The sequence below is a fragment of the Microtus ochrogaster genome, chromosome 18 (assembly GCF_000317375.1).
Source record: "Microtus ochrogaster isolate Prairie Vole_2 chromosome 18, MicOch1.0, whole genome shotgun sequence".
NCBI classification, from domain to species: domain Eukaryota; kingdom Metazoa; phylum Chordata; class Mammalia; order Rodentia; family Cricetidae; genus Microtus; species Microtus ochrogaster.
The window spans coordinates 22,810,648-22,833,537 of NC_022020.1; the positions used below are offsets into that span (position 1 = coordinate 22,810,648).

At 44.2% G+C, this 22,890-nt stretch overlaps 2 protein-coding genes across 9 annotated transcripts in view; both read left to right on the plus strand.

The window, feature by feature from the left end:
* Apc (APC, WNT signaling pathway regulator) overlaps window positions 1-8,097 on the plus strand; it is a 93,052-nt gene extending 84,955 nt beyond the window's left edge. For 6 of the 8 annotated variants that reach the window (XM_013349486.2, XM_026783415.1, XM_005355897.3 and 3 more), the window contains one exon: window positions 727-7,291. In XM_013349486.2, the coding sequence (XP_013204940.1) occupies window positions 727-7,291 (6,565 nt within the window). Of the gene's footprint in view, window positions 1-726 lie in introns of all 8 variants that reach the window. The other 2 variants (XM_026783414.1, XM_026783419.1) reach the window with 1 other exon arrangement.
* A 5,501-nt stretch (window positions 8,098-13,598) lies between these two features.
* On the plus strand, window positions 13,599-19,936 carry Srp19 (signal recognition particle 19). Its single transcript, XM_005355901.3, has 5 exons — window positions 13,599-13,718; window positions 14,082-14,157; window positions 16,767-16,838; window positions 16,927-17,038; window positions 19,483-19,936. Exons 1-5 carry the CDS (start codon window positions 13,678-13,680, stop codon window positions 19,614-19,616), a joined length of 435 nt encoding a protein of 144 aa, XP_005355958.1. The 5' UTR covers window positions 13,599-13,677; the 3' UTR covers window positions 19,617-19,936.
* The last annotated feature ends 2,954 nt before the right edge of the window (window positions 19,937-22,890 follow it).

Consider the following 22,890-nt stretch of genomic DNA (forward strand, 5'->3'; position numbering starts at 1 on the left):
ATGGTGTCTTAACCTCAGTCTTCAGATTGCTTAGTCATGAATTGTTCATCATGTGTACTAAACTGTGGAGCTTCAGAAGTCACTTCAGGTTAGGGCAACGTGCTGTCCTGTAAATGTTACATTTTCATAGTGTATATCGTGTTCTTTTTAGTGTGCCAGCAACCACATACAAAGGACATGGCACTTTCACAGGTACAGAGATCATTCTAGAAAGTAAGCTTGCTATTCTAGAAGCAGGTGTGCTCCCTGACTACGTAAAGATCTATCAATCACCTGTCTTCTGCTTCCAAGATTCCTCAGTATTCAACATGGTTGCTTCACCATAAATTAAATTGCCACAGTCCCTGTTTAATTTAGATTTCATAATGTGTTTGTAGTTCTTCAGTTAGGAAACATACTGTGTGATTGGAGAAAATGTATTTGTTCAAAAATAAATCTTTTTCTCATGTAGTGGATCAGAGTAGGATACAGAGCAAATGAAACCTAACATTCACTTTTCCTACTTTTGGTCTGACAGATGGATACTTTAAAACAGTAAATACTAAATGAACCAAGAGAACAAAAGGAGAGGTGGCTAGCTTGGGGTTGACAAGGTAGCTGATAGACTCATATTGTGCTGATTGTGTTTAGTAGTCAGCTCAGGGTTTACAGTTGCTTTCTGTCCCTTTATTTGTTGTCACTAATCACATTTCCCCCTGAATCTTATGTGTTCTTGTTTTAACTCAGGCAAATCCTAAGAGAGAACAATTGCCTACAGACTTTATTACAGCATTTGAAATCTCACAGCTTGACAATAGTCAGTAATGCTTGTGGAACTCTGTGGAATCTCTCAGCAAGAAATCCTAAAGACCAGGAAGCTTTATGGGACATGGGGGCAGTGAGCATGCTCAAGAACCTCATTCATTCAAAGCACAAAATGATTGCTATGGGAAGTGCTGCAGCTTTAAGGAACCTCATGGCAAACAGACCTGCAAAGTATAAGGATGCCAATATTATGTCTCCTGGGTCAAGTTTGCCATCTCTTCATGTTAGGAAGCAAAAGGCCCTAGAAGCAGAGTTAGATGCTCAGCATTTATCAGAAACCTTTGACAATATTGACAACTTAAGTCCCAAGGCATCTCATCGTAGCAAGCAGAGACACAAGCCAAATCTTTATGGTGACTATGTTTTTGACACCAATCGACATGATGATAATAGGGCAGACAATTTTAATACTGGGAACATGACTGTTCTTTCACCATATTTAAATACTACAGTATTGCCCAGCTCTTCTTCATCGAGGGGAAGTTTAGACAGTTCTCGTTCTGAAAAAGACAGAAGTTTAGAGAGAGAGCGAGGTATTGGCCTCAGCACTTACCATTCAACAACAGAAAATCCAGGAACCTCTTCGAAACGAGGTTTGCAGATCTCTAGCACTGCAGCCCAGATCGCCAAAGTTATGGAAGAAGTATCAGCCATTCATACCTCCCAGGAAGACAGGAGTTCCGGCTCTACCACCGAATTCCATTGTGTGACGGATGAGAGGAGTGCAGCACGGAGAAGCTCTGCTTCCCATACACATTCAAACACATACAACTTCACTAAATCGGAAAATTCAAATAGGACATGCTCTATGCCTTATGCCAAAGTGGAGTATAAGAGATCTTCCAATGACAGTTTAAACAGTGTCAACAGTAGTGATGGCTATGGTAAAAGAGGTCAGATGAAGCCCTCCGTCGAGTCCTATTCTGAAGATGATGAAAGTAAGTTTTGCAGTTATGGTCAGTATCCAGCTGACCTAGCCCATAAGATACATAGTGCAAATCATATGGATGATAATGATGGAGAACTGGACACACCAATAAATTACAGTCTTAAATATTCAGATGAGCAGTTGAACTCTGGAAGGCAGAGTCCCTCACAGAATGAAAGATGGGCAAGACCGAAGCATGTAATAGAAGATGAGATAAAGCAGAACGAGCAAAGACAGCCCAGAAGCCAAAACTCCAGTTATCCTGTCTATCCTGAGAACACGGATGATAAACACCTCAAGTTCCAACCACATTTTGGACAACAGGAGTGTGTTTCCCCATATAGGTCTAGGGGAACCAGTGGGTCAGAAACAAATCGAATGGGTTCTAGTCATGCAATTAATCAAAATGTAAACCAGTCTTTGTGTCAGGAAGATGACTATGAAGATGATAAGCCTACCAACTACAGTGAGCGTTATTCAGAGGAAGAACAACATGAAGAAGAGGAGAGACCAACAAACTATAGTATAAAATATAACGAAGAAAAACATCATGTGGATCAGCCTATTGATTATAGTTTAAAATACGCCACTGACATCTCTTCCTCCCAGAAACCATCCTTTCCATTCTCAAAGAACTCATCAGCACAAAGCACCAAAACTGAACATCTCTCTCCAAGCAACGAGAACACATCCACACCTTCATCTAATGCCAAAAGGCAGAATCAGCTACATCCAAGTTCAGCACAGAGAAATGGTCAGGCTCAAAAAGGGAACACTTGCAAAGTCCCCTCCATCAACCAAGAAACTATGCAGACTTACTGTGTAGAAGACACCCCCATTTGTTTCTCAAGGTGCAGTTCCTTATCATCTCTGTCATCAGCTGAAGATGAAATAGGATGTGATCCAACAACACAGCAGGCAGATTCTAACACTCTGCAGATCGCAGAAATAAAGGAGGACGATGGAACTCCATCAGCTGAAGATCCTGCGAGCGAAGTTCCAGCAGTGTCCCAGAACGCCAGAACCAAACCTAGCCGACTCCAGGCTTCTGGCTTATCTTCAGAATCAACCAGGCATAAGGCTGTTGAGTTTTCTTCAGGGGCCAAGTCTCCCTCCAAAAGTGGTGCTCAGACGCCCAAAAGTCCCCCCGAACACTATGTCCAGGAGACCCCACTTGTGTTCAGCCGCTGCACTTCTGTCAGCTCACTTGACAGTTTTGAGAGTCGCTCCATTGCTAGCTCTGTTCAGAGTGAGCCTTGCAGTGGAATGGTGAGTGGCATTATCAGTCCCAGTGACCTTCCAGATAGCCCTGGCCAGACCATGCCACCAAGCAGAAGCAAAACCCCCCCTCCTCCTCCCCAGACAGTCCAGACCAAGAGAGAGGTGCCAAAAACGAAAGCACCTGCCACAGAGAAGAGGGAGAGTGGCCCTAAGCAGACCGCTGTGAATGCTGCGGTCCAGAGGGTCCAGGTCCTTCCGGATGCTGATACTTTACTGCACTTTGCCACAGAAAGTACTCCAGATGGGTTTTCCTGTTCATCCAGCCTGAGCGCACTGAGCCTGGATGAGCCATTTATACAGAAGGACGTGGAATTAAGAATAATGCCCCCAGTTCAGGAAAACGACAACGGGAATGAAACCGAGCCAGAGCAGCCTGAAGAGTCCAGTGAAAATCAGGAGAAAGAGGTAGAAAATCCTGATTCTGAAAAAGACCTATTAGATGATTCAGATGACGATGATATTGAAATATTAGAAGAGTGCATTATCTCAGCCATGCCAACAAAGTCATCACGCAAAGCCAAAAAGCTAGCCCAGACTGCTTCAAAATTACCTCCACCTGTGGCAAGGAAGCCAAGTCAGCTGCCTGTGTACAAACTTCTGCCATCACAAAACAGACTGCAGACACAAAAGCATGTTAGCTTCACACCAGGAGATGATATGCCCCGTGTGTACTGTGTAGAAGGGACACCTATAAACTTTTCCACGGCGACATCTCTAAGTGATCTGACAATAGAATCCCCTCCAAATGAGTTGGCTGCTGGTGACGGAATTAGAGCAGGTACACAGTCAGGCGAATTTGAAAAACGAGATACTATTCCTACAGAGGGCAGATGTTCAGATGAAGCTCAGAGGGGGAACATCTCATCTGTAGTTAAGCCAGACCTGGATGACACTAAAGCAGAAGAAGGAGATATTCTTGCAGAATGTATCAATTCTGCTATGCCCAAAGGAAAAAGCCACAAGCCTTTCCGAGTGAAAAAGATAATGGACCAGGTCCAGCAAGCATCAGTGACTTCATCTGGAGCTAACAAAAATCAATTAGACACTAAGAAAAAGAAGCCGACTTCACCAGTAAAGCCCATGCCACAAAATACAGAATATAGAACACAAATGAGGAAGAATACAGACTCAAAAGTTAACGTAAATGCTGAAGAAACTTTCTCAGACAGCAAAGACTCAAAGAAACAGAGCTTGAAAAACACCCCCAAGGACTTCAGTGAGAAGCCGCCGAACAACGAAGACAGAGTCCGCGGAAGCTTTGCCTTTGACTCGCCGCATCCTTACACCCCTATCGAAGGAACTCCTTACTGCTTTTCACGAAATGATTCTTTGAGCTCTCTAGATTTTGATGATGACGATGTTGACCTGTCCAGGGAAAAGGCTGAGTTAAGAAAGGGGAAAGAAAATAAGGATTCAGAAGCCAAAGGTATCTGCCACACAGAACCAGCCTCAAGCCAACAGTCAGTTAGTAAGTCACAAGCTAATACAAAACATTCAGTAAACAGGGTACAGTCCAAACCAGGGCTTCAGAAACAACCCACTTTCCCCCAGGCCTCCAAAGACTTGCCAGATAGGGGGGCAGCAACGGATGAAAAATTGCAGAATTTTGCTATTGAAAATACTCCAGTTTGCTTTTCTCGAAATTCCTCTCTGAGTTCCCTTAGTGACATTGACCAAGAAAACAACAATAACAAAGAAAATGAACCAATCAAAGAAGCTGAACCTACTAATGCACAGGGGGAACCAAGTAAGCCTCAGGCATCTGGGTATGCGCCCAAGTCATTTCATGTTGAGGACACCCCTGTCTGCTTCTCAAGAAACAGTTCTCTCAGCTCTCTGAGCATCGATTCTGAAGATGACCTGTTGCAGGAGTGCATCAGTTCTGCAATGCCAAAAAAGAAAAGACCTTCAAGACTCAAGGGTGATAGTGGAAAGCAGAGTCCCAGAAACATGGGAGGCATATTAGCTGAAGATCTGACCCTTGACTTGAAAGATATACAGAGGCCAGATTCAGAACACGGCTTATCTCCTGATTCGGAGAATTTTGACTGGAAAGCTATTCAAGAAGGTGCGAACTCCATAGTGAGTAGTTTGCACCAGGCTGCTGCTGCTGCGTGTTTATCTCGACAGGCTTCGTCCGATTCAGATTCCATCCTCTCACTCAAGTCAGGCATTTCCCTGGGCTCACCCTTTCATCTCACACCTGATCAAGAGGAAAAACCCTTCACAAGTAATAAAGGCCCACGAATTCTCAAACCGGGGGAGAAAAGCACATTAGAAGCAAAAAAGATAGAATCTGAAAATAAAGGAATCAAAGGTGGGAAAAAGGTTTATAAAAGTTTGATTACTGGAAAGATTCGATCTAATTCAGAAATTTCCAGCCAAATGAAACAGCCCCTCCCGACAAGCATGCCCTCGATCTCAAGAGGCAGGACCATGATTCACATCCCCGGGGTTCGGAACAGCTCCTCCAGTACAAGTCCTGTTTCTAAAAAGGGCCCACCCCTCAAGACTCCAGCCACCAAAAGCCCTAGTGAAGCTCCTGCAGCCACCACTTCTCCTAGAGGAACCAAGCCATCAATAAAATCAGAGCTGAGCCCTATTACCAGGCAGACTTCCCAAATTAGTGGGTCAAATAAGGGGCCTTCAAGATCAGGATCTAGAGACTCCACTCCCTCAAGGCCTACACAGCAACCATTAAGTAGGCCACTGCAGTCTCCAGGGCGAAACTCGATCTCCCCTGGTAGAAATGGAATAAGCCCTCCTAACAAACTGTCTCAGCTGCCCAGAACATCGTCTCCAAGCACTGCTTCAACCAAGTCCTCGGGCTCTGGGAAAATGTCCTATACATCCCCCGGCAGACAGATGAGCCAACAAAACCTTACCAAACAAGCAGGCTTACCCAAGAATGCCAGTAGTATCCCGAGAAGCGAGTCCGCATCTAAAGGGCTCAACCAGATGAGCAACGGCAATGGGTCCAATAAGAAGGTAGAACTTTCTAGAATGTCTTCAACTAAGTCAAGTGGGAGTGAGTCAGATAGATCAGAAAGGCCTGCGCTAGTACGCCAGTCTACTTTCATCAAAGAAGCCCCAAGCCCGACCCTAAGGAGGAAACTAGAGGAATCTGCCTCATTTGAATCCCTTTCTCCATCTTCTAGACCAGATTCTCCCACCAGGTCCCAGGCACAGACCCCAGTTTTAAGTCCCTCCCTTCCTGATATGTCTCTGAGCACACATCCGTCTGTTCAGGCTGGTGGATGGCGAAAGCTCCCGCCTAATCTCAGCCCCACTATTGAGTATAGTGATGGAAGACCAGGAAAGCGCCACGATATCACACGCTCCCATTCCGAAAGTCCTTCCAGACTGCCAATCAACCGGGCAGGAACCTGGAAGCGAGAGCATAGCAAACACTCCTCATCCCTCCCTCGAGTGAGCACTTGGAGAAGAACTGGAAGCTCATCTTCTATTCTTTCCGCCTCATCAGAGTCCAGTGAAAAAGCAAAGAGTGAGGATGAAAAGCATGTGAACTCCGTGCCGGGACCCAGACAAGCGAAAGAGAACCAGGTACCCACAAAGGGCACGTGGAGGAAAATCAAAGAAAGTGAAATATCTCCCACAAACATGGTTTCTCAGACCACTTCCTCAGGTGCTGCCCATGGTGCTGAATCAAAGACTCTGATTTATCAGATGGCACCTGCTGTTTCTAAAACAGAGGACGTGTGGGTGAGAATTGAAGACTGTCCCATTAACAACCCTCGGTCTGGAAGGTCTCCCACAGGTAACACCCCTCCAGTGATTGACAGTGTTTCAGAAAAGGGAAATCCAAGCATTAAAGACGCAAAAGACAGCCAGGGAAAGCAGAGTGTGAGCAGCGGAAGTCCTGTGCTCACCGCGGGCCTAGAGAACCGCCTGAACTCCTTTATTCAGGTGGACGCCCCAGAGCAGAAGGGAACGGAGGCGAAGCCTGGACAGAGCAGCTCTGTGCCTGCAGCAGAGCCCAGTGAGACGTGTGTAGTCGAGCGCACCCCTTTCAGTTCAAGCAGCTCCAGCAAACACAGCTCACCTAGTGGGACTGTTGCTGCCCGAGTGTCGCCTTTTAATTACAACCCGAGCCCTCGGAAAAGCAGTGCAGATGGCACATCAGCCCGGCCCTCGCAGATCCCAACACCGGTGAGCAACAACACCAAGAAGCGGGATTCAAAGACTGACAGCACAGAATCCAGTGGAGCCCAAAGTCCTAAGCGCCATTCTGGGTCTTACCTCGTGACATCTGTTTAAAAGAGCTGGGAGGACAAACCTAGGAAAAGCTGGTTTTATCACAACTGCTGTATAGAGACTTTATTTCAAAGAAAACTTTAAAGGTTGAAAATTTTTGTAAATAGGTTTGACTCTTGTTAGAGGGGTTTTGTTCTGGAAACCATATTTGATAGTCCACTTGGTCCTCACTGGTCATTTTGGAAGGCACTCTTGTTAGGTAGGAAAGAAATGGTAAAGCCAAGTCTATTTGTACAGTATGTTTCACATGTATTTAAGTGGCATCCATCCCTTCGTCCTTTAATTATCGCTTATCTTAAAATAACACTACAGATAGATGCTATATGATATATTGCTGTTATCAATCATTTCTAGATTATAAAATAAACTTACATCAGGGAGAAATTGGTATTTATGCAAAAAATAGTCCTTGTGAATCCATCTAATGTCATAATTAATCATGTGGCTGTGAAATTCACAGTAATATGGTTCCCAATGGATATGTTTACCCAGCCTGCTTTGCTTTACTGCATGAATGAAGCTGATGGTTCAGTTTCAGAGGTAATGATTATTGGTTCTGTGATCACATGGTGTGCATAGGATAGCTACAGTGTAACAATTCAGATCTGTGTAACTGTAAAACATTGAATGGAACTATTTTACCTGAACTAGATTTTATCGAAAGTAGGTAGGATTTTTGCTATGCTGTAACTGTTGTATATTCTGGTATTTGAGGTAAGATGGCTGCTCTTTTATTAATGAGACATGAGTCGTGTCTCAAACTAAATGAACATTTCAGAATAAATTATTGCTGTATGTAAACTATTACTGAAATTGGTATTTGTTTGAAGGGTCTTATTTCACGTTTGTATTAATAATTGTCAAAAGGGCCTCTTTTAAAAGCTAAATGTAAAGTTTTTCTTGAGATTCTATGCATTAAGAGTAAAATTCCCTCTTACTGTAATAAAGACAATGAAGAAGATTGTTGACACTTACCCATTCCTAAAATTTATTTTTATGTACTTAGCACCTCTCAAAGCTTGAATGTCCCTCCACTTCTTTTCTTACTACTCTGGAGTCTGATTAAAGCAAATGCCTGGAATAGCACAAGACGAGGACAGATCGGCCCACATAGAATAATAGCTCCTTTTCCTTGATAGGATTCATACTTGAAACATTGGTTTTTGACAGGTATCACTTGTGTCTTTCAGGCTTTACAGTGCAACTGTCTTACCCCGTCATCTCCACCATGTTGAAACTGGGTCTGAAATTAATGCCTGTCACCACCCTATATGTTAAAGTAGATTGTTTGTGACCAGGTATAATCAGTATTTTCTCATGCTCAAAAAATACAAGTCAGTGAAATGTCAGAGATAAATTTAATGCTGTTAGAATAAATTTTAAAGAAAGATAAAGGTAACTGCCATCAAGCCTGAAGACCCACGTGGTAAAGGAGAGAGCCAACTCCCCGAAAGCTACCCTCTGACCTCCACACACAAAGCTCATACCTTTCCAAAGGACGGCCTAGGGCCACCAGGGTGTCTCAGCAGGTGACGTGGAAGCTGCCCTCTAGCTTCCACACATGCACCATAATTCAAAAGTCAAAAGGTTTCTTTAGTTCCTGCCTGTTAAGGACAATTTTGTTTTTAATGGGTACAGTGGTGAGGTGATTAGTGCCCACTTCCCATATGGCAGAGAGACTCCGTCATGAGGTAGAATACACTAATACACGTAATTAGCCAAGAGTTTCAATTTTTGTCAGACTTCATCTGAAGTGTGTGTGTGTGTGTTTTTTTTTTAACAATATCCCATCATGTTCTCCTGGGCTGCTGTAAGCATCGGGGATGGGAACGTAGTCATAACTGTCTTTCAGTCCTAATTTCTGTTAGAATTACTGCACGCCAATTTTTATAAGCCACTTCAAGTATTTCTGTGGAAAGATATGAGGTGTTAGAATAAATTGCTTTTTAGTACATGTCTTTAAAAATCAATGTTCAAACTAAAAGAAGAGTTCATTCCACCTGTTGGAGACTAAAATCCCCATGGGCAGCCCTACTGGAAGGGTCTGTCTGTGTTGTCCCTTGTAGTTGTTGGGTGAAACGCTCTGGCTATAGGTAATGGCTGTGGAAATGAAGGGGTTTCCTCCGTTCTGCTTTGGAAAGTTCACTGGGTGATGTCTTAACTGGTAGCAAGCCAGCTTCTTTAACAGCACACTAGCCCACTGTTGGGGATCGGCTACTACTTAGCAGGCTATTCAAAGGGCAGGAGCCTATTTACTTTGGACTACAGCAAAGAAAACCTAAGGTAGCAGTTTTCAGACAGGTAGGTGTGTTTGGGTTATCAGAAGTGTTTATTAAATCACAGCTGGGCCCCACACCCCCAGTTTGAGAGGGTTGATCTGGAGAGGGTTGCAAAATCGAGTTCAGGGACGATACATGGCCTTATGGGGTGGGGACCATAAAGAACCACTGTCCTTAGTAGCCACAGCACAGCTCTTAACACTTAAACAACTGGACCTTTAATCTGCCGAGGAAGCTCCTTGGCATGAAAGACCTGAATATTGAGTTGTCCAATTCCACAGCCTATGTCAACTCACAGTAGGGAGTAAACTCGCCAGACTAACGAACACGCAGTTCTCAATACGTCCACTGCATCTGAGGATCAGCTTGTGTTAAGGAGACAGCTCCCATTAAAGAGCCTTACCAATATGTAGTTTGGATATGCAGTATGAGACTATGAAAAAAGAAATTGGAGATGAGAGAAAATTGGTTGTAGGTGAAAAGAAAATCACCCATTTGTTAGTGCACAGTAGCGGTGATGAACCAATGGTAAGCTTTGCAGATCACCGGGGCACTAACGAGGTAACGGAAAAAATAAGATAGGCCCTGTGGGAACCAACCAGTACTGTTCGTGTGGGCAGAATTTTCTTTATGTGTAAAATGTGGATCATATTACCACAACGTTAATTGAAAAATGAGTTTGTTGCTGAAAATGGGAGACAGTTGCCAGGATTTCTTACAGCTAAGAAAAGAATACCAGAAATGCAAGAATTAAACTGCCCAAAGCTAAAGATGGCTTTGCGTGGTCAAATGATTAAAATTCCCAAACAACTTTTCAAGAGTCGAGGAGGCTAACATGGAGTGTGTCTTCTTTCTCACTTTCTACTAGCCGGTTTCCCTCACATGCTGACCTTAGAATACTACTCTGTCATGTGGAAATCTATGAACTGTGACTTCTGTAAACCCACGTCATTTTCCTCCTGTTCTCTTAACTCTGGTCTACAAAAATATGTTCTGCTTTTTGTTAGGCCATTGATGCATCTTTCAAACTGTATGTTCTATATGTGTAATACTGTTCTTGGTGCTAAATATACTTTCCTCTGGTATTCAGGATAATTTTTCTCTATATTTCTGTTCACTTACTTTCTTGAAGTTACCTGATTGTTATTTTTAATTAAAAATGCTTAATGTATACTAGTGAAGGTTGCCATTGAATATAAGAAACACTAGGAAGAAACATCTTTTGAAGGAAGCGCCAGCATTACCCGTCCATTTATTCACACTCTTGGGACCTAAACACTTTATCCCACTGATAAACCATTGAACCATGTGCCCAGCCTTTCTCCTGATCATGACTGCACCTGAAGACCTATGTGGCCTGGGTTAGATAAACTAAATTGACTAGGCTAGTCAGTTTGAGATAAAAGTCACAAATTTTCTGGCCTGGTGTGGTGACACACACTTGGGGGGAAGGGGAGTAGGAGGGTCAGGAGTTCAAGGTCATCTCTAGTTTGGGGGGTGAAGGCCAGCCTAGGGTATATGCTGGCTGCCAGCCTACCTCCAGGCTCAGTGAGAGACCCTTTTCTCAAGGGAATAATGCAGTGTTAGAGTGGGATCCTGACCTCTGACCTCCATGTGTGCATTGGCCTGACCGCCCATGTGCACATAGACCACACACGCAGGTTTTGGCTGGAGAGAGGTAACTGAGAGGATCTGCAGACTAAAGGCTGACTTGGGACCGTAACAAGCCAGGCAAGAAAGAAGGGAGCAGATTCAGGAAAGAGCAATTAAGAGACAATCACTAGTTACCAGAATTCCCCCTTTCTGTTTTCCTGACTTGGCGTTTGTGAACCAACCCCAATTCCTAAAGTGACTGGAAGCTAACAAAGCCACACTTAAACACATCATCATTGGGTTTGGTAATGGGGGAGAATCAAGTGTGCAAGCCAAGTACTTCTACCAGTGATCCACACTCCCAGCCTATTCAAAAACAGAGAAAAGGAGTCACTGTCAAAAGAACTGGACTGATGTCAGATTCCCACAGTACTAAATGATAAGATGACCACAGTATTTGCATCCCTTGGAAGGAAATAAAAACATCCCATTTGTCTAAAGTGCTTTCATCATTTGAGATTCTCTCACGTTTCTTAAGTCCTCTAAACAACAGGCTGTCTTAGTTAGGGTCACTATTGCTGTACTGAAACACCATGACCAAAGCAGTGAGGGCAGGAACCTGGAGTCAGAAGCTGTTGCAGAGGCCATGGACAGATACTGTTTATTGGCTTGCTCAGCCCACTTTCCTACAGAATCTAGAACCACCAGCCCAGGGATGGCCCCACCTATAATGTGCCGGGTCCTCCCCCAGCAGTCTTTAATTAAGAAAATGTCCTGCAGCCTCCCTGCAGCTTCCCTGCAGCTTCCCTGCAGCCCCGCTCTTTCAGCTGAGCTTCCTCTCAGACAACTTTAGCTTGTGCCCAGCACACAAGGTCTGTTTAGAATATCAGCTCACAAAATGTAAGAGCTAGAAAAATAAGTCTTGAGAACTGTGATAGAAACGGCCTCCAGAACAGACCTACTGCAGTGAAAACCTAGCTGCTGCTCCTGACACCAAGATAAAAATGGGTATGGCCCTCATTTCGTGCTCCCTGCTCCCCACTGAAGTCTCGCTTCAGTGAGTGAGTGAGTGGCAAGTGATAGGTTACACACTGAGGCTATCTCTATGGAGGAGGCGAGATCTGTAAGACAAGGATTGTCTGAATCTCAGGGGGGCCTTTAGAAAGCACCGGGAAACCAGGGACCATGACACAGCCACATCGAAGCATCAGTTAAATACAAAGTAACAATTGAAACAATCAGAACAGTGAATAAAAAGGTAAATAATTGTGCATCTCAGTCCAAATTCTCCTGTCTTATTTAGGGCTCCTGTGCTGTGAGGGGAACCATGACCACAGCAACTCTTATGAAGGAAAACACTTCATCGGGTGGCTTACAGTTCAGGGTTCAGTCCGTTATCATCATGGCAGCCTGCAGACAGACATGGTGCTGGAGAAGGAGCTGAGAATTTTGCATCTTGATATGCAGAACTGAACTGAGACACTGGGTGTATCTTGAGCACAGGAAACCTCAGAGCCCACCCACAGTGAAACCCTTCCTCCATAAAGCCACACCTCCTAATAGTACCGCATCCAATGAGTTTATGGGGGCAAATCACATTCAAACTACCATACTCAAAACAGGAAAGATGAAATGCTTGGTAATTTTAATCTTGTGCTTTTAGTCTTACACTAAAAATTAAATTATTTCTACCCAAACTGGGAAACAAGGGTTAGAAGTGAAGTATAAAAGCTTATAGATCCTGGGCTGGAGAGATGGCTCAGTGGTTAAGAGCATTGCCTGCTCTTCCAAAGGTCCTGAGTTCAAATCCCAGCAACCACATGGTGGCTCACAACCAACTATAATGAAGTCTGGTGCCCTTTTCTGGCCTGCGGGCATATACACAAACAGAATATTGTATGTATAAATAAATAAATAAATAAATAAATAAATTTATAGATCCCTAAGGATTTCTCCACAGGTGACAGTGGAAGAACACTGGGGGGAGGAAAACACTGGCGAGATGTGCATTTTCCTGTGCACAACTCACTGGGTCATCAAAACAAAAAGACAGGAAAGAAAGGGGGGGACTAACTGGGAAGAGGAAGGCCATTCAGGAGTAGGAGAGGGACCAGAAGGTACTGGGGAGTTACTATCTAGATATGTGTATATGAAATTATCAGTAAAACCCATTGTTTTGTGTAATTAATACATAGATATGCTAGTAAAACATTGAATTATTTCAACTCCACCGACTCCCCTTGGTGAACGGCCTGCTCTACCAGGTGTGCAGCCGGCGGAGGTCACTCCCGAGCGCCAAGGGTCCGGTCCCCAGCCACCCTGCACTCTTCTCGCGAGAAGACAGCCGCGCAAGCCACGTCACTCCGCGCCGGAACCAACTTATGAGGGACAACCCGCAGCCGGCCGCTTTGTGGGTAGGACTTCCGCCGGAAGGGCGGTCGGCCTGCGAGCTCCGAGTCAACTTCCGGCTGGTGAGCTGGGCTTCGGGCTGGCGGGGCCGTGGGGACGCCCGTGGAGATGGCTTGCGCCACTGCGCGGTCCCCGGCCGACCAGGACAGGTGGGTCCCCGGGAACGCTGGCCGCCGGGCTGGGGCTTTCTCCCCCTCCGAACCCCGTGCACCGCGCTCTGCTGCGGCCGGCTGTGGCTGCCGTCAGGAGCTGACGTTAGAGAAAGTCAGGCCGCGACGATCGCTGCTGCGCTAGGGTCGCTTTCAGAGAGGCTCGCTGGTGTCTGCTGAGTTTTTCCTTGTCGTGTAAGAGCGCGTCCCAGCCTCGGGAACTCTTGACGGGCGCTGTGTCAACTCACAGTCGCCGCCTTGTTCTGTGTTGAATAGATAATGTCTTTGCGATGACAATGAAGTTGTCCGCTTTAAATGACCACTTAAGTTACCAGCTGTGCTTTTTTGTGTGTTTTGTGGCAGGTTTATTTGTATCTACCCCGCTTATTTAAATAATAAGAAGACCATAGCGGAGGGGAGGCGGATTCCCATAAGTAAGGTGAGTGGGTGACGTCGGCCGATGAATGGGGGAGGTCGCCTCGTTATGGCCACGACTGCCCTTTGAGAGTGAAGAGCACAGTAGCCAAGATTTGAAGCGCCTCCCATAACATTTCGAGACCTGAAAGGCACGAAAGACACTTGCAAAACAAAATGGGATTCTTAATGACCTGTTTGTAAATGAAAGGAGGCAAGATTATGCCAGTCTTCTCAATAACAGCACAATGTGCTTGATGCAGACTCAGGGTTTTAACGTGAGTTAAAATAAGAATAAAGGTTTGTACTAAGTGCAGCTTTGTTGAGTTTTGTCTTTTTTTTTCTTTAGAGTATGAAATCACTTTCAAGTTAGTACTTTTGGAAAGTAGATGTGGGGGATGGGGTGTAGCTCCATGGTAGACCCATTAGTCTATCATGTGGAAGCCCCGCTAAGTGCGATTAGGCAGGTTGTTGGAGTTACAGTTCTAATTTGGAGCTGATCTGCTAATTTAAGCTTAGAAAAATGTTCAGTGCTAAATGAGAGATCTCATAGATTTTATTTTATTTATAAGACAAGGTTTCTCTGTGTAACAGTCCTAGCTGTCCTGGAACTCACTCTGTAGACCAGGCTGGCCTCGAACTCACAGAGGTCAGTGTGCCTCTGCCTCCTGAGTGCTAGGATTAAAGGCATGGACCACCACCACCTGACTTTTAGAGTCCTTAAGTTTTATAATCAAATGAGGTTTGAAGCAAAGAATTAGCTAATTTTATATGAATATGTCTTATGTGACTGTTACTTCGAAGAGAAAAATCCACCTTGCCTCTTCCCAAGCACTGTTGAGATAATACACATCTCGGCGCTGTGACAGACTTTTGATAACCGCTTCCAGATGCTCTCCAAAAATTTCATTTTTTAAAAGAAAATTCATTGGTGTGTAGCTAACAAACTTAACAAAAGTCTGTACGTGCATAAATTGAATAGTTTTCATACAGGGAGCAGAGCTAGTTACAGCACCCATATTTAAGATACAGTATGCCTGGCCGGATGGTGGTACATCCCAATACTTGGGAGGCAGAGGCAGGCAGATGAGTTGGAGGCCAGCCTGGTCTACAGAGTGAGTTCCAGGACAGGCTCCAAAGCTACACAGAGAAACCCTGTCTCGGGGAAAAAAAAAAAAAGTGAGTTTGCCAGAAGATTCCTTCTGTCTGTCTCCTCCCTGTTCTCACTAATGAAAGGGAAACGTTGTTCCGATTTCCAACATAAGTTACCTTGGGCTGGTTCTTCATTTTCTATGTATGATATTATTCACTGTGTACCTTTTTATCTTTTTCACAGATCTTTATAAAGTTATGAAATTCATTCATACTGTTACTGGAATTTTTCATGTTTTGTTGCTTGGGAATGAATGGATGACCTCAAATAGGCTAAGCAAGTGCTCTGTTGCTAAGCTACACCCCAGTGTCATTTAACTCTTAATTGCTCCAAGCATGAGTTTCTTAGCCGCAGCACCATTGACAATTTTTGTATTTTAAAGATGTATTTATTCTGTTTCTATTGTTGTGTATATATGTAAGTGTCTATGTGTGGGAATGTGCACATGTGAAGGCCAGAAGAGGGCAGCAGATCCCTTGGAGGTGGGGTGTGACTTCCTGATACCGGTGCTAGGGACTGGACTTGGGTCCTCTGCAAGAGCAGTACAAGCCCTCAACTGCTGAGCCATCTCTCCAACCCCTGTTGACATTTCTGAGTCGGATAATTGTTGTAGGCTACTGTCTGTGCATTTTAAGGTGCATGATAGCATCCCTGGCCTCTTCCTGCTAGATAACAATTGCCTTTCTTGAGTTGTCTTGAAGCAGAGCTGTCTCCCAACATGACCAAATGTTCCTGGAGTAGAGGGTGTGTAAACTTCCCCTGCTACAATGTATCTCTTTGCAGAACTGCAGATCCCACACTCCTTTCTTCTGTTTCTAGTTTGAGGCTCTTACAGATAGTGCTGTGACTAAAGAGACGACTCAGCAGTTGAGAACACTTGCTGCTTTTGCAAAGTACCTGTTCCCAGCACCCACATGGTGCCTCACAACCCTCTGTAAGTCCAGTTCCAGGGTATCCATGGACTCTTCTGGCCTCTATGGGTACTGTACAAATGTAGTGCACAGACATGCACATAAAATAAGTAAATACTAAAAATAAGCAGGATGAATATATACTATGATTATGCTTATATAGTATGAGCTTGCCTTTTGCACTTCTGTTGAATATATGCCTGAATTGCAGGGCCATAGGGAATCGTATGTTCAGCTTTAGGAGGTAGCAGTTGGTGTTGTAGAATGCTTGTATGTGTTCTCTTCAACCAGCAGTTTGCATTTAGCTTCTGCTGTGTTCAGAATATCATACTAGGTGCTAGGAGATGCACTGATAGTATCCTTTCCCTTACATATTTTATGTTGGAAGAGAAAGAAACACACACCTATGTTGTTCCCGAGGATTTTTAAAATAAAATAAGTGGACTTAATAAAAATGGGCAGTAGGGTTTGGTCTGTGTTTGGGTCATATATTAGAAATGATTTACACAACCATATAGTAACATTCACGTAAAACTCAGCTGTTGAGTGTTTTTGTTTTTAACTGTTCAGGCTGTAGAAAACCCTACCGCTACTGAGATTCAGGATGTATGCTCAGCAGTTGGACTGAACGCATTTCTGGAGGTAGGATGTGAGTCTCTCCTCACTGTTTTATACTTACCTCCTTGATATAATAACTCTCTGAAAGTCTATTTTCTTTTGTTGGTGTTAGAAAAACAAAATGTACTCCAGAGAATGGAACCGTGATGTTCAGTACAGAGGCAGAGTCCGGGTTCAGCTCAAACAGGAAGATGGCAGCCTCTGTCTTGTGCAGTTCCCGTCACGTAAGCTTTCAGAACGAATGACTAGGGCTCTGGGGAAGTTATACCACACATCTGTAGCCCCAGCACTTAGGAAGTTGAGGCAAGATTGCGGCAAGGTCAGTGCCTGTGTGGGCTATAGAATGAGTTCAAGACCAACCTGAGCAACTTTGTAAGGCCTCGTCCCAAAGTAGAAAACTTAAGAAATCGAGAGATGAAGCCAAGCAGTAGACTGCCTGGCATACACAGGGTCCTGGGCTCAAGCCCCATACAGCAAACAAGTAAATGGAATCTAAGGAGCAATATTGAAGAAAACAGACATGTTCATAGTGTGGTACCACTCCTGTCAATTTAAATATTAATACTACTCTTTACTGATGAATATATGCAATAATACTTACTGATAGAAGTGCTTCTTGAAAATGGACTGGAAGGGCTGGAGAGATGGCTCAGTGGTTAAGAGCACTGGCTGCTCTTCCAGAGGTCCTGAGTTCAATTCTCTGCAACCACATGGTGGCTCACAACCATCTGTAATGAGATCTGGCACCCTCTTCTGGCGTGTGGGCATACATGGACGCAGAATGTTGTATATATAAAAGATAAATAAATCTTTGAAAAAAATATTTTTAAGAAAAATAAAATGGACTGAAAGCTAAAATACCCATTTTTAAGACAGTAGTTACCTAGTGGCAAGGAGTAGAGATCAAGGGACTAAGAGAACACTGAGGGCTGGGAGAGGACTAGAGGGTGAAGGTGTTTGACCTGTGCCGATCCCTGTAGCCCATGTGAAGGTGAAAGAAGGAACAGACTCCACAGTTACCCTCTGATGTGTTTGCCTACACACATATCAGATGCACGAATACATACACAGGATGATGGTTTTAGTTCAAGAACAGAGAATAACATCATCTTTAATATTTTCAATTTTTAATGTATATATTTTAATTTAAAGCTGTTCACTCTGTTTTTTCCTTTATTTTAAACTCTTCAATTTTAATTTAATTAATTTATTTATTTTGGTTTCTTGAGACAGGGGCCCTGGCTTTCCTGGCACTCATTTTATAGACTGGGCTATCCTCAAATTCACAAATATGCCTGCCTGGAGGGGTGTTAAAGGCATACACTACCGGCCAGGCAGTGGTGGTGCACACCTTTAATCCCAGCACTCGGGAGGCAGAGGCAGGCGGATCCCTGTGAGTTCGAGGCCAGCCTGGTCTACTAGAGCTAGTTCCAGGACAGGCTCCAAAGCTCCAGAGAAACCCTGTCTCAAAAAACCAAAATAAGGCATACACTGCTACCACCTGGCTAAATTATTCAATTTTATTAAAGTAAAAATGATTACATTGTCAGGCTAAATTGACAGTGTAATTATTTGTTTTTAATGAAATGGATTGGTTCTTAAGTATCACTTGCTACCAAAAACTTCAGACTCTAATTCAAGATAGGCTGGGAAAAGTGCCTCGGTGGTGAAAACTCACCTAGCAGCACACAAATGTGGACGGAGGCTGCTTGTTCATTTCCAAGCCGCCTAGACCCAAAATAATCACTCAGAAACTATATTAATTACAACACTGCTTGTCCTATTAACTTATGCATATTTCTAGCTAACTCTTACATCTCGTATCAACCCATCTCTATTAATCTGTGCATTTCCATGAGTCATGGCCTACCGCAAGGTTCCAGCATCTGTCTCCTCCTGTCTACGTGGTGTCTCCCTGACTCCACCCACTTTCTCCTCTACCTCTGCTTGGAATTCCTGCCTTACTTTATTCTGCTCTGTGATAGGCCCAAAAGAGCTTCTTTATTAACCTTAATAAAACATATTCACAGCATACAGAGAGGACTCCCATACCACACAGAATCTCCTCAGCATTTTCCCTTACTGCCTCAAAGGACCAAAACTTGATACACACACATACACATAAAACCTTTTGATTTGAAAAGCAGCTAAAAATGTTGAAAGATAATACTTCTAATAAGACAGTAAAGAGACATCAAAGCTGTGTAGGTTGGTATGTTGAAGCAAAAAACACAGCTTGTAGTTCGAGCAGGAGTGTGTGTGTCTGTATGTATGTGCGTGTGTGAGAGAGAGAGAAATCTGGGCCTAACAGTGAGGCTCATTGTTACTTACTGTTTTTTCAGGCTAAGAGCCCTGTGTTTCAGTGAAAGGTATATTGATGCTCTATTTTTGCTGTGTTTAGTTTGTTGAGGTTCATGCCAGTTGCTGGTGCCAAGACAATAACTCTTGGTTCAGACTTAGTGTTGGAGATGGAAGTGATCACTGAAGCCTCCAGTGTTGCTCCTGCTCTTACACCTTGCTCAGGAGGTGCCCCTTGAGCAGACCACAGTCCTCGGCAGTTTGATTTTTAAAATAGCTGTCCAGTTTCTAACCCGGTGATGTTCAAGTCAATGACATGTTATGTCTTATTTCCAAGATTGTTGCACTAAACCTCACTTCTGGTTTTTAGGTAAGTCAGTGATGCTGTATGTAGCAGAAATGATACCCAAGCTAAAAACAAGGACACAAAAAACAGGAGGTGCTGACCCAAGTCTTCAGCAAGGAGAGGGCAGTAAAAAGGGGAAAGGGAAGAAGAAGAAGTGAAGTGTGAACGCAAAGCACATGTCCTACTGAGACACGGGCATCTCTGTGTCTGCGGGAACAGCTTTTGTGTTGTTTAACTGAACTGTGAACAAATATGTCTCCCATCTTCATCACCAGAGCTAACAATGAGATAAGTTTACATCAAAAGTTTGCATCTAGCTTTTATACTGTAAAAAGGAAAGATTGTGTGTGTAGAAGAAAGAAGAATATTTTTAACAGATAATGACTGTCCCGTAAGTTACTTGAAATCCTTCATCTGTTTGTCCTCTCTGTAAACATATATTTCAGGTAAATAAGTTTAATAAAATTTGAAATACACATTTTGTTCACTTTTTAAGTTAATGAAATAAAAAATTAAACTGACTTTTGTAGCTTTCACTTACGAGGCAGTTAATACCAGCAGCAGAGGTGAGTGAGAACAGAACTAGCTGAGGTGTGGCCGGTGTAAGTGAAGCAGAGGACGGTGGGGAGGGCAGTGGAAGCTGCACCCTTAGCCTGCTCTTCCGCCAGAAGTTCTCGTGGAAGCTCTAAGCTTGCTTATCTGACAGTCTTAGGGCCATTGGCTCTGGGCTGGAGAGAGCTTAAAGGGCAAAGGGCTTGCTACACAAACACAAAGACCTGGATTTAGATCCTGATACCCACACAAAAGCCAGGTACAGTGTTGTGGGTAAAAGACAGGCAGATCCCAAAGCTGAGCTACAGGTTCAGTGAGAGACCCTGCCTCAAAATAATATGGGGAGAGAGAGAGGAAGACACTTGATGTCAACCACTGGCCACCTCACATGCATGTGCATGAACACACATACATACAAAACATGTCAAAACCAATGTGACGTCACCGGCTATAATCTAACATCCTAGAGGTCAAGGCAGGAGGACCAGAAATTCAAAACTGCTCTCAGCTACATACATACTCAGTTCTGGGTCAGCCTAGACTACATGAGAAATGGTCTCCAAACAAATCAGACATTGTTTCCACCAGAGTTCTCAAAATGACCTGCACTTGAGCACCTGGAAGTGCACTTTCTTTGAGGAAACTAACTCGGAATGTGATGTGGGAGTCCCCTCTGTGTGCTGTGATTACCATTAATGAATAAAGAAACTGCTTTGGACCTGTAGCAGGGCAGAATTTAGCTAGGTGGGAAAAACTAAACTGAGTGCTGGGAGAAAGGAGGCAGAGTCAGGGAGAAGCCATGGAGCCACAGCCCAAGACAGATGTGCTGAAATTTTGCTGATAGGCCATGACCTCGTGGTGATGCACAGATTAAAGGAGACGGGTTAAATTAAGATGTAAGAGTTAGCCAATAAGAGGCTGGAGTGCAGTGATTTAAATAGTAGAGTTTTTGTGTGATTATTTTGGGGCTGAGCAGCCAGGAATCAACAAATAGCCTCCAACAACAGGAATGCCTTTCAAAACACTTTCTTGGTGTAGTAGTGGCTTGAGCTGTTGTGGCACCTGTCCTGGCACAGCATAACTGCTCTGCTGCCCTCTTGAACTCTGGCTGTGGTGAGTACCAGCAGGAGGCCTCGCTGAAAGCCCACCCTAAAGACATAGGGAGTTAGGGGGTGCTCATGGGTCCCACCCCTCCTAGAGGATGTCAGCAGTGGCTGGGGTGGGGCAGTGGTAGTGGTAATGTTTCCTTCTGTAGAATAGTCAATCATCAGTCACCCATGCTCCTGTAAGGAACCTGTTGTGATGATTTGAGTAAGAATGCTTTGCATGGACTCATATATTTGAATGCTGAGTCATCAGGAAGTGGCACTACTTGTAAAGGATTAGAATATGTGGCCTTGGAGGAAGTACGTCACTGGGGGCTTCAAAGGCCCAAGGCAGGCCCAGTGTCTCTTCCTGCTACCTGCAGATCCAGACAGAATTCTCAGCTACTTCTCCAGCACCATGTCTGCATGTGTGTCAACATACTCCCACCCATGATGTCACAACTAAGCCTCTAAACTATAAGCAAGCCTCAATTAAATGCTTTCCCTTCTAAAAGCTGCTTTGGTCATAGCCAGATGATGGTTTAAATTAATTTAAATTAAACTAAAGGTTTAAATTAAAGGGTGCAAACCTTTAATCCCAGCACTCGGGAGGCAGAGGCAGGCGGATCTCTGTGACTTCAAGGCCAGCCTGGTCTACAAGAGCTAGTTCCAGGACAGGTTCCAAAGCTACAGAGAAACCCTATCTCGAAAATAAAAATAAAAAATAAAAAAAAAAACTTGCCTTGGTCACGATGTCCCCTCTCAGCAGCAGGATCCTGGTTAAGACACTAAGCTCACCAAACAGACTTGAGTGAAATCATTATTGTGGACTGTTAGTTTTGTCTGGGGTGAATAGATGTGTGCTCATCTCCCCAAGAAAACCTCACATAACGTTTGCTGCCCGTAACGACAGTGCTACGGATGAGTCTGGGCGTGCATTGTCTCCACTGTTAGTGAAGAGCCGTGCAGCTGAGGTTATCTGAAGGTGGGGTGCTCACAGGGTTAATCCCAATATTGTCATCTTTTCAGCATTAGCAGTGGCATTGCCCCTGCCCCAGGAAAGGCATGCAGCTAAGCAACCCTTAACGAAGGTCGAAGTCGAATGTCCCTGGGAAGAATCCCAGGGCAGCAAAGGAAAAACACCTCCTGGTGAGCACAGAGGTGCCCTCAAATAGCTGATGTCTAAAGAATATTTTACAGGGCTAGAGAGATAGCTCAGCAGTTATGAGGACTTGCTACCCTTGCAGAAGACTCAGGTTTGAATCCCAGCACCCACATGGCAGCTCACAACCTCCTTAACTCCAGTGCCATGGTATGCAACAGGTATGGCCTCTGTGAGCATCAAGCACACATATGGTGCGTAGACACACATGCAGGCACTCACACGAATTTTTTAAGAAAACATACATATCTCACAGTCCTTGAAAGCAGTGTATGTGGGACAGGATCTTAGGCAGACTAAGATGTCAGTCAGGGCTATGGCCTGTGCTCTGGGCAACAAGACATGCAACTGAGGCTGAGGTATTCCTAGAAAAAGAATTACCTGTATACAGGAGGAACAGACATGTGCAGAGACAGACACGCAGATGTTAGCGTCCACACTGGCCTCTGAGTTGGCCAGAAAAGTGAAAGGGAAAAAAAACGAGATGGAGGCATTGACTTGCTCTGCCTCACAGTGGGGTGCACATGGGAAAGTACAAACTAGGTCTGTGTCAGGTGTCCCTTCCTGGAGCCCAAAAGTCAGAATCAGGAAGCAGAGAGGGAGTAGAGGGACAGGAGACAGCCCGGGTCTGAC

What these genes read in the sequence shown, in the direction of transcription:
- Srp19 (XM_005355901.3), top strand. Translation starts at nt 13,678, where the DNA reads ATGGCTTGCGCCACTGCGCGGTCCCCGGCCGACCAGGACAG. An exon ending in GACTGAACGCATTTCTGGAG is followed by an intron (nt 16,839 to 16,926) that starts GTAGGATGTGAG and finishes TGTTGGTGTTAG; the next exon opens with AAAAACAAAATGTACTCCAG. An exon ending in TCTTGTGCAGTTCCCGTCAC is followed by an intron (nt 17,039 to 19,482) that starts GTAAGCTTTCAG and finishes TCTGGTTTTTAG; the next exon opens with GTAAGTCAGTGATGCTGTAT.